At 36.5% G+C, this 16382-nt stretch overlaps 2 protein-coding genes and 1 non-coding gene across 4 annotated transcripts; 2 read left to right on the top strand and 1 right to left on the bottom strand.

The window, feature by feature from the left end:
* The first annotated feature begins 6 nt into the window (after positions 1-6).
* Positions 7-2311, top strand: LOC6586370 (endothelial differentiation-related factor 1 homolog). Of its 2 annotated transcripts, none has more exons than XM_002011949.4 (5): positions 7-148; positions 241-364; positions 1269-1429; positions 1489-1637; positions 1704-2311. In XM_002011949.4, exons 2-5 carry the CDS (start codon positions 241-243, stop codon positions 1789-1791), a joined length of 522 nt encoding a protein of 173 aa, XP_002011985.2. In that variant the 5' UTR covers positions 7-148; the 3' UTR covers positions 1792-2311. The 2 variants fall into 2 exon arrangements, with proteins under 2 accessions (XP_002011985.2, XP_015015790.1); XM_015160304.3 differs by having other exon boundaries at positions 23-40; positions 121-148; positions 1489-2311.
* Positions 2312-3939: 1628 nt separating this feature from the next.
* LOC6586368 (elongation of very long chain fatty acids protein 6) lies at positions 3940-15833 on the bottom strand. The gene is made up of 4 exons (XM_002011948.4): positions 15609-15833; positions 14036-14306; positions 5461-5598; positions 3940-5367 (listed from the first exon to the last, which is right to left on the bottom strand). Exons 2-4 carry the CDS (start codon positions 14215-14217, stop codon positions 4731-4733), a joined length of 957 nt encoding a protein of 318 aa, XP_002011984.1. The 5' UTR covers positions 14218-14306; positions 15609-15833; the 3' UTR covers positions 3940-4730.
* Positions 7792-8003, top strand: LOC6586369. Its single transcript, XR_047777.2, has one exon. It is a non-coding gene; the product is annotated as a U12 minor spliceosomal RNA (small nuclear RNA).
* Positions 15834-16382: the final 549 nt, after the last annotated feature.

Here is a 16382-nt window from a genome sequence, read left to right as displayed (position 1 = left end):
TCGTAAACAACCATACGACTCCTCGAGTCACACCGTACAGGTATTTCACACACATATATAGATAGTTCTGGAATTTTTAGTTTTAATTACAAAATAGTCACTATATATATTCATATTAAGGAAAGAATTAATAACAAAGCAGTCAAAAGTAAGTCGTTTGTCATTCACATAAATGTGCCGCACGATTTTTGCTACACGTTCAACGTTTGTTTCATATTTACGCCATACAAAAATAAAAAGATGTCGGACTGGGATACGGTAACTGTTTTGAGGAAAAAGGCCCCTAAGTCTAGCCAACTGAAGACCGAATCAGCTGTTAATCAGGCACGCCGCCAAGGTGTTGCCGTTGATACGCAGCAAAAATGTAAGTAAAATAAGCAAGGCATAGCCAATGTAACCTAATGAAGTCTTTGACGGCGGTAGGCAGCAACGTCTTTTATTTAATTGTTTTTTTTTTTTTTTTTTTTTTTTTGGGTAAGGATAGTTGGTGGGATGTGCAGTTGTGCCTGCTGCTGCAATATTCGATGTGATTTGCGTGGCATTTATTGTTGTTGTTTCTGCTGCTCAAAAGTGGCTTTCTAGGCATGTGTGTGTAGATGTAGGTGCACATGTATTTATGTATGCGTGAATAGTCCAATTTCGCATTACTTTAACATTTCACAATGTTTGCTTTGCTCCTCAATTAAATGATAGCCGGCCATTTTGGCCACTGTCTTGCGCGGACCTGCAATCGAAATACAGCTACAAATGATGACTATTGAATGAATTTGGAGTATAGTATGAATCAATGATATTTAAAATAACAAATTCAAATTTATTATTGAGAGCGGACTTTCTACATAAGTATTTTTTTTGCCTTATTGGCAATTTGAATCTATGCCAATGGGGTAGGTTCTCTTTTTAGATTTTGCACATCTCCGAGGTCTTTATCTGATTTCATACCCATTTAAAAGAATTCATTCTGCTGGTTCAGTTCATGAGTTAGTTTCTCATCATATTTGAAACGTATTTTTGATTCAGAATGTTAAGAGATAGCTTAATAGCATTTCTTTACTGTGATGCAAGTAGTTATTGATTGGCTTAATAAAAAGCGTGTTTGTTCAATTGAATTTTTTCAGCTTATATAGATCAAAGGGTCAACTGGTAATTTGGGTGAATCAGTTCTTACACAGCTTTCAAATGTAGTTGGACAAGACCTTGGCTTAAAAGGCGTTTTCACGCTTGTAATTGATCGGTCTAATTAGAACACGTTTATACTTTCTACTTAGATGGTGCTGGCACCAACAAGCAGCATGTGACTACTAAGAACACTGCCAAGCTGGATCGTGAGACTGAAGAATTGCGGCATGACAAGATACCGTTAGATGTTGGCAAAATAATTCAGCAAGGACGCCAAGCCAAGGGTATGAGCCAGAAGGACTTGGCCACGGTAAAGATGAATTTAGAAAAATTTATGAATGAAAATTAATATTATTATATTTGATCCAGAAAATCTGCGAGAAACAGCAGGTGGTTACGGATTATGAAGCTGGACGTGGAATTCCCAACAACTTGATACTTGGCAAAATGGAGCGGGTGCTTGGCATAAAATTACGTGGCAAGGAGCGCGGCCAACCAATAGCGCCTCCCGGTAAAAAGTGAGATGATGCTGCTGCGTCTACTATACACGTTGCTTCCACTACTAACAACATCAACAAAAGCAGCAGCAACAACACCAGCAACAAACATCCAAGGCAACAGCCACAATTGGACTCTGGAGGTTGGAGCACTGTGTGCAGTCGACGCAAATGAAGCAAATATCGGGAGGCTGTTTATCAACAACGACAGCAGCAGCAACACGAGGAGAGTGAACGAGTTAAGAAACCATCAAAAGCTATTTAAACAAGAAAAACATCAACAAACAATCCAATCAAACAGCCATGAGCGCCAACCACACAAGCAACATTCGCAACTAATTCTTTTCCAACATTGTTAAATTTTAAACCATTTACAATTTAGTGACTAAAATTCAAACATTGTAATTCAATTATTGGTAAAAAGAAAAAAAAAAATCCGTAAACACTCATAGCTCACGGGACAATGCGAAACGCAACAACAAACTATAGCCTAAACTAAAATGAAAAAACTATACTACAAATTTATTAAAATATGTTGCAAATGGCTCGAAAAAAGTTGTAGTTCTGTTTTTTGTTCATATTTTGGCATTTCTTTAACACTATTATAATTTATTGTTTTTATTTATAATGAATACGTTTTATATGTCTTAAAAAGATGAAGCATTGAATTATACACTCGAAGAAAAAACAAAGAAGCCAAAAAGACATTCCTTTTATTTGATTCATTCTAAGTGGAAGATTGGTTGGACTCAACTTTCGGCTGTTTTTCACATAAAAATACTATATATACTAATATGCATGCATCATAAACTACTTACATATGTATATTCCGTATGTAGTATATGTGTAATACTCTAGAGCTTATCCGGATCTTTTTTGTAATCTATCACATATTACTAATAATTATAATAATAATGTCTAGGTCCTGGGGTTTTCAAATGTGCGTTTACTTAGAAACAGTTACACACACACACACACGGAGACTCTTTCGCACACACTTGCAAAATACACTTTTTAAGTATTTTAGCAAAACATTTTCTAGTCTAGTATTACAAAATTTTAAGGATATTTTAATTATCGAAACAATTTTGGAGAATAACACTTTCTCGATAAAGATAAAGTCAAAAACTTATATAATATATATGTATACATAAATGTAGTAGTAAAACATTTTTTCAGAAAATAAATGTTTTCCCTCTTAGACATTTTGCGTTTAACTGAGTTGCAGTTAATCGGGTATAGGTGAGGCTGAAATATTAGCTTTGAACCTAGATCAATTACAAACGGAATTCGGAGCAACGGCTATGTCAAGATGCCAAGTAAACAACTTCGATTTTTCAAACTGCGTAAAATTATAAATTATTTTGTAGTTAATTGAATTAAAAATTTTTCGGGTATTCTATATACATTTCAGCTATGCATTAAAGACTGAGGAAATGCTTAAAGCAAATACTTGGAGGAATAAGTTAGGGGAATTTCTTAGAGGAAATACTCGAAGAAACACTTTTAAGATTAAGTCAGGAAATAAATAGGCCAGCTAATGAGTCCATAGCTATTGTACATATTGGGTGCCAACTTATATTTGATTTTATTATTATGATGATAGCTTGTTAATTATGTTGGCAACTTTTCATTTTTTCCATTTCTATTTTTCACCCGGAAGCCTATTTTTATTCACAGTCCAACTCGTTTCGGAACTCAACAGCTGACGCACTAGATTTCATGCATCTGTTTCTCATTGGAGTGCCATTTATATCTTTTATATTGTACCTTACCATGTTACTGTTGTATTTGCTGGACAATGCCATGGGTAAGCCTTCCTACTGTTATGCATATAACAGGCAGACTATATGAACTGAAACAAAGACATGGAATGAAACACCTTTGTTATTTCCTTTTCCTTTTGTTACCTTTTATTTATCCGTTTTCTAAGTTTCTTCCTTTTTGTTCGTTATTAAATATTTACCCGACAAAAAATTCCATGTTTTTTTTAAAGTTTTGTTTAATTTTTTTTTACTGTCTCAGGAACGCATGAGCATTCGTATTACTTCAACTCTTCCTTCCTTTCCTTCTCGTTCTTTATTTACTTATCTTTTGTTTGCTTCGTTTATACTAAAATAACTTTTCAAGTAGGACTTTTTGCTTGACTTTTTTTCTTACAAATATAAATATATAATTTAAGCATTTGCTTTGTTTTTCTTTGTTACATTCTTTTTCTTCTTTGCCATTAGAAACTTTTTGATCATTTCAAATTTCTTGAAAAATTAAAAAATCGAAACTAAATGCATGCCCCTGCCACGTTTTTTTTTTTTTTTTTTGTTTTCGTTAGTTTTTCTTTTTTTTTTCTATCAAAAGTTAGTTATTGAATTCAGTATATGTTTTCTTCTTATTTTCAACTTCTTTTCTTTTAACAATTTGCGCAAATAGAAAACTAGACTAAAAACATTACATTGATTTTCGAGTTCTCTGCCCAGAATATCGATTAGAACAAAACAGCTAACACAAACAGTTAGAGTTATATATGAATATATGTATGTAATTAGTTGTGTATATAGATAGTTATTTGTTGGATTTGAACATCGATTAAGAATAATCTATTAAACACAAATGTTAAATATTATTTATTTCTTTTTTTACAAGAAAACAAATTGGAAAACTATACTCGAAGTATTAAGAACTTTAGGCTTAAACAGCACACGGCTCGGGGCTGATTATACAGATATAGTATATGTATAGCATCTATATACATATATCGCTGACTCTTTGCTTTATGGACTGATAAAAGTTCATCCATTCCATAGCTAACTTTTTACAAAAATCACCTAACTGACTCGACTTGGCTTCAAATTTTCAATTTCATTATGTACATGACATTTTATATATATAAATAAATATATATAGATGGGTGTGTGTAAGCCAGTTTTGCCTGGTAAAACTCTAAACTTATAATTAAAGTTGATCAAACGCCCCTCATATGTGCGCCAGTATCTGTGTGTATGTTGAGTTTTGCCTGGGTTTAAAACTTAAAAAACAACTTTTATATTCCGCTACAGTATAAATCAAACGTCCTTTTTGCCAGAGGAAGAGGGGCGCATGCTACATTAAAGTTAGGCTCTACTGTGCCTTCGCCTTGCGCATATAGGCAGCCTGTGCATCCTCGCCAACATATTTGCTAGACATGACGTTCGCATCAGCTGTGGAAATGGGGCTCGACAATTTGGCCGTATTCTGTGCCACCAACGAGGCGGCCATGCGGCGACTCTTGTGACCACCGGGTGACAAGTAGGCCTTGTAGAAGAAGCGTGCGAACAGCACAAAGTAGCTGAAATACATGGCAATCGATAGATTGATGTTGCGCTGCGATATATTGCACGATTGCGTGCCGTGCGTCTTCAGGAATCCATTCGCCCACACATTGATCGCACAGCCGATGATCATTTGTGTCAGCTGCAGCGACGTGATGATCATTGAGATGAAGCGTGGGGGATTGAAGCGAGCCGCCTTGAGCGCATAGTAGCTGTACATCACAGAGTGCACACAGTAGTTCATCACAATGAACCAGCGGGCGGAACTAGTGTATTCGGTGTAGCTGAACCACGAGTAGATCAGCACAGTGATGTGATGATACCAGTGCAGGAAGATCAATGGCTGTTTACGCAATACGATGAATATCGTATCGCCCAATTCCGGCAGTTTACTCAGCACAAATAACCAGGTCCAGAAGCCGCACACACGGTCTTGCTCAATGTAACTGCATCAGAGTGGTAGAAAGAGAGCAAAAGGGAGAGAGAGAGAGATATGATGATGCTGCTGAGCTTGCAAAAAGAGTATTGAAGTACTTTACCTGGGCACACAGACCGAATGGAATAGTCCATAATGCCGTAGGACGTGCAACAGTTCCGGCGCAGTGCGTGCAGCGCCCATTATGCTGAACATGGCTAACAAGGTGTTCCATATGATCAGTGGGCCACGCAGTTGAAATCTAAAAGAGAAAAGAGATCGAGAGAGTGGGTTAAGATAGTTAAATCAAGATTAAGTTTTCTAAAAAATGAACTAGTTCATATGTTTCTACTAATATTCTCGAAATAGCACATTTACGTCAACTCTATCGCTCGTCATAATTTGTCTGTGTGACTTTGACTGATCATGAATATGCAAATATTGCATTGCAATAAGCAAAGATCAACAAACTTTGAAGTTTATTTTCAGTCAAGTCAGTTAATAGGGCGAGGCTGTGGCAGCGGGAGCAAATAACAATAGCAAGAACAATAATCTATGCAATAATCATTTGTTATTCATTTCATGAAGTGTTTATCATTTAGCTATTTAGTTGGCCTAAAGATCAAAATTAATTTACGCGACACGCGTTATACTCCTGGGGGCATGACCTATGAAACATACATACATATTGGCATGCATATAAGTACATAAGACACACATACACATTCATATGTGTTTTCTGGCTAATCGTTAAAGGTTACCGCGAAGTCAAAGCATTTAGATTTTAATTATCAGATCTCCCAGCATTTGTGAATCAACAAACAAAAAAATCTAAATAAATCGTGCGATCGGCACGTCATTTACGATCTTCTTACTTATTTAATATATAAGTTTATATAGTATATATACCCTTCAAGAAGGACAAGGTGTTCAGCTACGCACAGTGCTGTTTCAGTTACAGCTCTTGATCCACATAAAAAGATCTCAAGTTATATAGATATTAGACATTATTAATTATTCCTGATAAAAATGCTTAAGCCCGGAAGTTTGTAAATCACTTTTAGTTCATAAATCTAAACACACCATGAAGTTTACTTAGCCAGTTGATCCATATATTTTTTAAATCTCCCCACTTCTAGATCATATTTATTCATTATATAGCTAAATCATGTGATAAAAAGTTCCCAAAGTTGATAATTTACTTTTGATTGCAATTAATGAAATTTTTTCATCCGTGCTCCAAACATGTTTCGCAGGTTTAATGAGCGTTAAACTGTTTTATATATGTACTTATATATATACACACATCGCTCTAAAAAAAATATATATATATATATATATATTTATTTATTTTTTATTTTTAAAGCGATGTGTTTATTGTTGAGTAGCCCGTAAAACACAGCATGAACAGAGCATGACTCAAGGGCGTGCCGGGTCTGAGTCAAAGAAAGAAACCTATACATGTATGTATGTATATACATAGTAAAAAGTACTAGCAATCAGCCAACTACCTAGTCAGCTAGCTAATCTATTAATACTATTTGCATCCAATGTCTAATGCATTTAAAAGTACATTGAAATAACTATTTTGTTACACTTCTGCCTCAAGTCTTATCATTCGTATTACTCATAGAAATAACTTGTCAGACAAAAAAAAAAAGAAAATCAATAGTGATAGACTTTTATCGAAACAGTGAAGGCGGAGGAGCTTGAATATGGTGTGTTCTATTCGTTATACGTAATTTTTCATTATAATAAATTTGGTTGACTTATCAGGCAGTAATACTGCTTTAAAAAACTATTTAAACTTAAGCTATACATTTCTAAGTATTTTTAGTTACTTAATATATGCAAAATACTGATATATGCAGTATATCAAGTGAGATTTCTAAGCTGTATAAGTTTTCAAAGTGCAAAGTTTTCAAGCAAATAAACTCTACTAATACGCATCAATGATATAATTATGGCATTTTTGCATTTTGTTTAGGAATGTAGGTACTGGAATCTCTAGTTAAACACCAGCTAGATTTAGATGTATATATAAACCAGGAAAAATAAAACAAATTGAGAGATTTGCATGCCAGGCAGTGGCCTCTATATAATATATGTGTATCATAGCACTAAATTGTCACAGATAAGAAACACTCAGAGACAATGGACAATTAAGCTGCGTGTGCTGTTGCTACTGATGCGGCTGTTCGCTGCTCTATTAATTTACAACTATGCTATAGCAGACCATATCTAGATTCTGAACAATTTAGTAAAAAGCAGAAAACAAAAATAAAAGCAAATTAAATTCGTTTTATTTAAACGAATCAAGCAAAGGCAACTTCTCTCAACGACAGCGTTCAACGACGTCGCTGTTGGGAATTTCAACACTTTTACTACCCTTATAATTCCCAAACGGTTGTGCCCGGCCGTCCATGACTCGCGCTGTGGCCGCCACATGCGATTCGTGCCAAAACATAATGAGTAAGGAAAACCAATAGGCCTTGCTAATCGCTTGGCAGCTTGGCTTCTCGGCAGAAGGGACTGCAAGGTCCCTTTGAAGCTCAATTTTTGATAGGGCACAGGTCGTCCCCGTGTTCAGATGCGCAGTGCGGCGGGCCGGCGCCTACTTTGTGTCCGGTTTGCTGTGCTCGCATTTTGGGTGTAGCGATCTGCCCGATTGATGATGCTTGCCTTGATGGCTGAGTAAGGGAGGTGAAGAGGACTGCGACTACCAAAATTCCAATGTCAGTTTTCACTTTGCGAAAATTGCATAAGCAGCTGGCAGCGGTTGCGCTTGTGTGTGTGTGTAAGAGAGCGAGAGGGGAAGGCAGTTAGCAAAGCGTTCGCTCCTCTCTCTCTTCCGCCCCTCCTTGACAATGAGCAAAACCAGATTTTGCAATGCACTGGACTTTTTAGGAATTATGCAAGCTGCACAAGCAGCTGTTAACAAAGAGAGAGTGCCACCACACACACATACATACATAGAGACGGAGAGAGAGTCTAAAAGAGAGCAGCCGATACGACGACTTGTAATGAAGCAAACGTAATCAAATGCTTGTTTCAGTCGACTATTGTTTGCTTTTTCGGACTTTATTTATGCAGACATGCTGATACCTATTCAGCTACGTGGGCGTGTGTGTGTGTGCGTATGTATATACATATAATTTAGGTGTATAAAAAATATGCATGTATATGCTCTTTACGGCTGATTTGCAGTTTCTGTTGATGTTGTTGCTGTTTTCGTTTTGCCTTTTGGGCCACAAATTCGCAACATTGTCTCACAGCAGTTGACGGCAATTCAATTTTGTGTTTCTCTCATTTTAATTTGGCCAACATTTTGTTGTTGTTGATTTTGCATTGCAACATTTGTTTCTTTTTTTGCGGTTTCCCTGCTTTAGTTACTGTCAACTGATTTTTTTTTTTTTTTAATTTGTTCATGCATAATTATTATGCTCGTCTTTAATAGTTGACCTCTTGACCAATATGAATGCTGGACTTGCGTAATCTTCACAGGGTCAGAGATTTGAAGTTGAACTTAATTGCATGTTTAAATGGATACATTTGATAAGCAGTGCCAAAAGGTTGATTTGGAGTTTAAGATTAAACAAAAGTTGTATGTGCTTTTGATTCCACAATCATATTCGAAAAAAACTGCCTAGACTAATATCGCAAGCGAAAATCCTTATCTTTTTGTAAAGTTCTCAAAATTCCAATTTTGTACGGTCTTTAACGCAACGTGTGAGGGTGTCAGAGAGAGCGAGGGAGTCTCTCTCTCACTCTCTTTCTCTGTATTAAATATTTTAAAGGTCAACATGCGCAAATTTTTGAAGAATGACAACTATGTGAGCAGGTGCAGCTGTGGTAATCACAAAGGTAAACAACACGAATCGATGTCGAAAGTAAAAGCGAAAATCTGGCATGATCAACACAGATGCTGCTGCACATGAAGAGAGCGGAAGAGCGGGTGAGAGAGAGAGAGAGAGAGAGAGAGAGAGAGGGAGAGAGAGAGAGAGAGAGAGAGAGAGAGAGAGCTGGGCGAGCTGAGCTTTTGATGCAGCCGCGGGCAAGCAGAATTGAATTTCTGCTTTGATTACATTTCTGGTTGTTGTTGTTGTTATTACGTAGGCTTTCGTAAATATTTGAATGACACACTTTATTAGCATGCTCTCTCTCTCACTCTCTCTCTCTCGCATACTCTCTTCTACTACCTACCTATCTTTAGACTTGTCAAAGATAACGGTTAATTTCTTGCTGGCAACCTTTAAAATTTCACTTTTACACATGGCATCTGAATTGATCGTTGTTTGCGCTCAATAAAAACCTAATATACATATGTTTCCATCTGTCAATGTATATGTGCATAAATAACTGTTATTGTGGGACTGTTGCCGCTTGTAATTGCGAATGCTTCGCGGTAATTACTGAACCGTCACGCCCACTCGACACGTCACGTCATATACAACAATTATGTATTAATATTTTAAATATAATTTCCTCTGCTCTGACGCGCCAGAAGACTTTACACGGGCTGAGGAAATTTAGCTACTTGCGTGCTGCCACTACATAGAGGGACATTTTTTACCGTTTGATTTGGTAGGGTTACAGTGAGTGTACCTGGCTTTTTGACAAGCGTCTGTAATTTTCACACACACACTCACAACTATAAGATGTTTGTTTGGTTTTTATGTGGGTTGGTACGAAAATAAACTAAATTTCATTGCTTTATAGTAGTTTCCTCATATTTACTCAGCAATTCTCTAAAGGCAATAATTAAATAAAATAAAAAAAAATAAAAATAAAAAACTAGTTAATTCTATTATGTATAAAGGTCAGGAATCTGACGAGTCTAAATCTGTATAATTAAGTATTTCTATATTTTGCCTAGCTTAAAGGTTATTCTAGGAAATCCATAGGCAATTTACTTAGATTAGCTTGGGGAAAATGGTATATAGTCACCCATTTCTCACGTTTGACTGTGATAATTCCACAGACAGGCCAGCCTAAAAATTGTCTCTCTTCTCTTTTTCCTTCAGTTATGTTAAAGCTTACGCTGTAATAAAGCAACTCATTGTTGTTTAATAGAGGCAGACTTCAAAACTGATGCCAAATATTTGTTGACAAACTTGGCTAAGTATTACCTCTATGACATGTGCCTAATACTTCTACCCTATATGGCTATAAACCTAGAACTTTGGCTTCACTATGCCATATTTCTCTCCCTCTCTCTCTCGCCATCCCTCACAGTGTGTGACGTTTCGCGCCCACACACACAGGGCAGAACGTATATGATGTAGATTCTGTAGCCCATTATTTTATATACGAACAGCACACGCAACAACACGCGGCGAGGCCGAGCTACACTGAGCAACAAAATATTTGCACACTTCAGATTCTTGTTTTTGGTTTTTGTTATTCCTCTTAATTATAATGTGTTTGCTTTGTTTAGCCTTGTACCCTTTTGATTATGTAAAATTCGCCTTCTCTGTTGGCTAGTGTAATGCATGCATGCAGAAATGTTGCCTTGGGGTAATTGAATGTCCTGCGCCCCTCTGCGCCTTTTGTGTCTAAGCAGCCAGAGGCAGGCCCACTTGTGACATGTTTCTCAGAGTCGCCGAGGGATCAGGTGGAACTTACATGTATTTATATGTATATGTGTGTGTAGGTGTGTTTGCGTGCGTGTGTATGTGATTTGTAGTCACATTTGGGTAAAAAGTTGGGCCACATTTAAATGACTTTGAATTGAGGCTCCAAGTGGAAAACGACTGTGCCAAATATAGTAATAATACAGTGTGTACACGATAAACAAAACAAGTTTATGAAATATATCAGTTATATTTGTTATATGCTAAAAACTGATTTAATATTTATTAATAAATCGTTAGAATTTGTATAAATTTAAAGAGAAGCTCATTTTGTGTAGCATGAGTCAATAATACAATACAACTCTACAAACTATGTCTAAAAGTATAAATTCACAGAGCAAAATGTTGAGTAAACAAGGCCTTCCCAGCGATTCTCATTTCAAGAAACTCGCACTCACTGTACCATTTACCGTTTTTGTGTGTGTGATCGAATTACTATATAGTTGAACCCTAACGTGAATCATGGTAAATGATATCATAAACAATTACGACAGCCGGCTTGTTCTGCCTCTCATTATTCGGTTTCTCTTGCCCCAATATTGTGTTGAATTCAATTGATAAGAGCGCGTTCCAAATGGCGCGAGCATGGACTGATAACACACCCACATGAACGTATATAAGCATATATATATATATGTATATATATTATATATTTCAGTTAATTGCAGAAATCACAGAGTTTACAGTATATAAGGGCGTTCCAAAGATCGTTGTTTAAGTTGGCAGATAAAAATAAATATCGAAAGATGATCTCAGCGCGATTTATTAAGCGTGTACAATGCATTTTGTATTACTTTTGTGTAAAGCCCATTTGACTGACGCAGATCACCGATCCGTGCTGAACACCGTGGCAACCTATTCCATTTGCACCTTTCTGTTCCAAGTCCAAGGTGGGTAAATATTGAAACAAGATTTCAAGTGTAAAACAAACTAAATAGGGAATATATATACATATATATATACACATACACACACCTGTATGTAAACATGCATACAAACATATATAAAAAATTTGTCTAATCTAGGCGTATGCATGAGCCAAGCCCTGGGCGAAATCATCAGGTTGGTCAATCTTACAGAGATTGATTGAGTGAGAGAGAGAGAGGGAGTTAAAGTTTCAAGCGTGGGACATGCTGCATGCTCGTTATATAAGAAGACATCATATAAAAAGAGATCACCACTCAAAATATAGAAACAATTTAGTAAGAGAATCGACGTTGTCTTTAAAAATAATGTCTCGATCGCTACAATCACAACGTTTGCGATAAGCAATCAAATTTATTGAAGGCCAAACGGAATTGCAGCTGTCTGTCGCCAACAAACGATGTTATTGAAAACTTTTCACATTTGTTTTTCAGTTTTTCATGTAGCATAGAAATAGAGAGCAGTGGTGTAGATCAAAACTAAACTACTTCTAAGAAGTGGACGGAAAACAAAATAACTAAAATACAGTAGAATTAATGCCAATAACTTCGTACAATGTATTGCAATGCATCTGAGATAGCTCAGTAGAAGGTCCAGTAAGGGCCACTAAGGGCCAGTAAGCATTACTGGCAAAGACTTTTCATGTATCAATTTCAAGACGGACATAGCACAAACCAATATACTGTATTCGAATTACAACAACTAAAACTGTTTTAAGTTTATCAGCAGAGTTCCGGGAACTGCTTGCATCACAGACATCTACATTTCGCAGTAAAAAGTTTCCGTGTTTACGTTTGGTGAGTTTGTTTTGAATAATCCTTGCTCCGAAATAGTCGCTGTCTGGCTATGTAGCGTGCGCCCTTCTTGGATTGTCATGTCAGCTGTCAATTCAGATATTTAACGACAATTGACGATTCGACAGTCAAAATTATATAATCGCAGTCGAAGTCATAGTCGCAATTATTATTGCAATTGCACTTTGAAAAATTGCAACAATTTGTTCAGGTCAAATTGACATGATGATAATTTGTTTTGTTATTGGGTTTACTTTTTGTAGGAATTAGTTAAGCAAGGTTTGCTTTGGGTAAGTAACGTGACCCTATCTGGACGTAACACTCCATGTGCTGCGGCCTATAATTTACGTACATTAACACGAGCGCAGGTGGAAATTCGAAATTGCGAACACTTTACATGGTAAGCCAGTCGGGAGGTACTACATTATAATTACGCTTAAGTATGTGAGTAGCAGCTGTACGGGAATTGTACTGAAGTCCCATATTGTAGCTGATATAGCAATATATGCATATAAAAAAAACTTTAATTAGAATTTAATTGTACTTGAATTAGTTGATATTAGGTTTAATGGCTCTACAATATAATATTATGCTATATTCTGAATAATGTGTTGTGTTGGTTCCACAAGCTAATAAGTTTTAGTAGTTAAGCCCAGAAATAGTAATATGTTATTTAATGCTCATATTAAAGTTGCCGCGTTGACATTTGTTGGCTTTAGGTAGTTTGTTTATGTGTCACAGATAAGGAGCAAATCCATATTCTAAAGCTTTCTGTAGACAACAAAAGTTTGCTTGTCTCCAAAACTAAATATGGAAACAAGCAGACAATCAATATTGGCATTCCACAATTCTGAATTCCACAAATATTAAATCTTATTGGCCAAACTGAGAAAGTGCAGAGCGTGGGGCGATCCAATAAGAAAATAAGGCACATGACACGCGCCGCAAACCGTTTTTCTTTTGTGAGAAAAGCAAGAGAATAACGCTGCTGGTTCATGGTTTCCGACAGACTGTCGGACATCTGTATGTGTCTGGGACAGAGTGCTGGCCCAATGTCAAAAGCAGTTAATAATAAAAGAGCAAGAGAGGGACAGAGAGTTGAAGAGCGAGCGAATTATGCAACGCATGCGAAATTCAAACAGACTAAATATGCTACAGTGAAAGCTCTGCTTGAAGATACATACAATCCGCTCTGTCAAAAACAAAACTCGAGAGATTTTAATAGGCATATAATATGAACAGAATCAACTACAGGAAGAATGTACTTTAAAGGCACACTAAAATATTCCTTTTTTACGTTAGCGAGTTAACACTTTATATAGACATGTGCCATAAAATATAAACTTACCTCGGTCGATTTTGCATAAAATGCTGACCCCCAAATATGACGAGCATGTAAATGCCGCAGTAGTAGAAGACCCATGTCCAGTTCTCCAGCATCCATTTGCGTGTGCGCTGGTGTATGAAATCGTTTTCGAAATCAAAGATATACGAATAGTTGGGCGTAACGCTGATGTCCATGTTGATCATTGTGCTGCCGGTGTGTACTTTCTGAGTAGGGGATAGACTATGTGTATATGTATATGTGGGGCTTTGTGTGTATGACTGTTGGCGGGTTTCTACAGAGAGAAAAACAATATGAGATATTGATTATAGAGACTACTGGTTACCAAAAATCACACACATGCACAATTTTTTTTTTTCAATTTATTTATTTTTTATTATTATTTTGTTTTTATTTAATTTTTTTATCTTAGTTTTGTTGTTGCTATTTTGTAATCTTAAATTTTGACCCGCATTTGAAAAATAGAAAGCGCGCATAAGTTTTTTGGCTTGCAGAGAGTGACCTTCCAGTTGGGTCCATTGATTTTGCATAAACACTGAGAGGAGAGAGCGCGCCTGCCGCTCTCTTGGAACACACATACATAAGCGCGCGTAAATGCAATCCATTCATGAATGGCGGCTGCTGATGCTTCTTCTTCACCATCTTCTGTTTTGTCTTCCGCATTTCACACCTTCGCCAGTGGCTTCCATGCACTTGTCGCATTAATGTTAAAAGTAGTAGGAGCTAATAGGAGGGGGCACATTGAGGTAAGGCACGCGACAGTCTGGCGGCTGCGTTAGTCTAATTCACTCATTTTCTCTATCTTACAGTCGAAAAAAAATGTGTAACAAAACGAAACGCGAAAAATATATAATATACGAACGGCGCTGTTGGCAGGTGCCGGGAAGAAAAATAAAGTTAATAACATGGAAGACATACATACATATGGGTATACGACTACATATACATATGTACATATATGCATGCTCGTATTTGAATGCTAATTGCATGCCAGACACGCGACAGTTCGTCTACGCACACAAGCTCACATATGTACATACATAGGCACAACGCACACTCACCACAGATACATACACTCACACTCACTCACACGACTACACTCAGGTACTTTTTTTCATTTCATTTCGTTTGAAAGCTTAGCTTTAGAGTATCATATCCGGTTTTTTTCGCGGCCCAACGCTTTCAAAATTTCTAGTGAAATTTTTTTTGCCGCTAAGGTTTTCATATAAACATGCACGCATGCATATGTGAGCGCGTGCATGTGTGCCGCTTGTATATGTATGGGGTTTATGTTGTCCCACCACCGCCGCCCTGGCAAAAAAAAGGGACCAAACACTCGTTTCGCCACACACATTCATCTTCTCGCCCATTTCATCTTCTCTCTCATTTTATGCTGAGCGCGCCGACGTAATCGATAAAGTACACAAATACGATAAAAATACATGTGGCAAAAAAGGCAGACAAAATTCCTATTCACAGTTAATCTCACTCAACACTTTAGCACTCTTTCATTTTTCAATTACATATTTTTGTTTGTTTTTTTTTTTTTTCTCAACTACGTTTGGTAAGCATTTACTTTTTATTTTTCTTGTTTTATACGCTGGCCAGCCTTAAATTGCACGCGGTACACTTTTCGGATTTCGTGCGCTAATATGGAACTCTCTCTTCCAGCAGCCGGCGTTCCACTGAGCGCAATCGTCTCGCTGCTTGTGTATTTAAGTTTTTTATTTAAACAATTTGCAACGAACGAGCAGTAATAACAGCGCGTGCGGCCGATTCGTTCAGGGGTTAACTTTGTTCTGTTAAGCTTAACATTGTTGTTATTTTAACAGATATTTCTGAATTTGCAAATGTTAAGCAATCGATAGTTGTAATCGATATGGACACAATTATTATCGATGGGCGGGTATACAGCAGCTGTTGCTCTGGTGTATCTCTCGTTAGTCAGCTGTTTTTAGACATAATTGGTGCCAAATTTGAAAACTTGTTAACTTAATCCAAATGAAAGAATTGATAATTTAGAGTAGTGAGAAATTATATATCTTATAGAATGGTAAATTCTTTTTGGAATTTCTCACTTAAGTTTTTAGTCTTCAGAGACATTAAAAATAAAAATTCGTCACAATGTTTTATATTATTTATTACACATATTACAAACAGCATATAGCGAACAATAATATGCATAATTATTTGTATAAGCCTAGCTACTTAGTTCGTTAATATTACACCATATACATTTAGATATAATTTTTAATTATATTGGTTATATCAAATATTTCTAAAGATTTTCTTAAAACTAGAATTTTTTCTACTAAATGAAGACTTGCAGCTGGTGGAAGCATTATGCAAA

The sequence above is a fragment of the Drosophila mojavensis genome, unplaced genomic scaffold, assembly GCF_018153725.1.
Source record: "Drosophila mojavensis isolate 15081-1352.22 unplaced genomic scaffold, ASM1815372v1 contig_74, whole genome shotgun sequence".
NCBI classification, from domain to species: domain Eukaryota; kingdom Metazoa; phylum Arthropoda; class Insecta; order Diptera; family Drosophilidae; genus Drosophila; species Drosophila mojavensis.
Note: the sequence above shows the minus strand (reverse complement) of the source record. Positions and strands in the feature narration are given on the sequence as shown.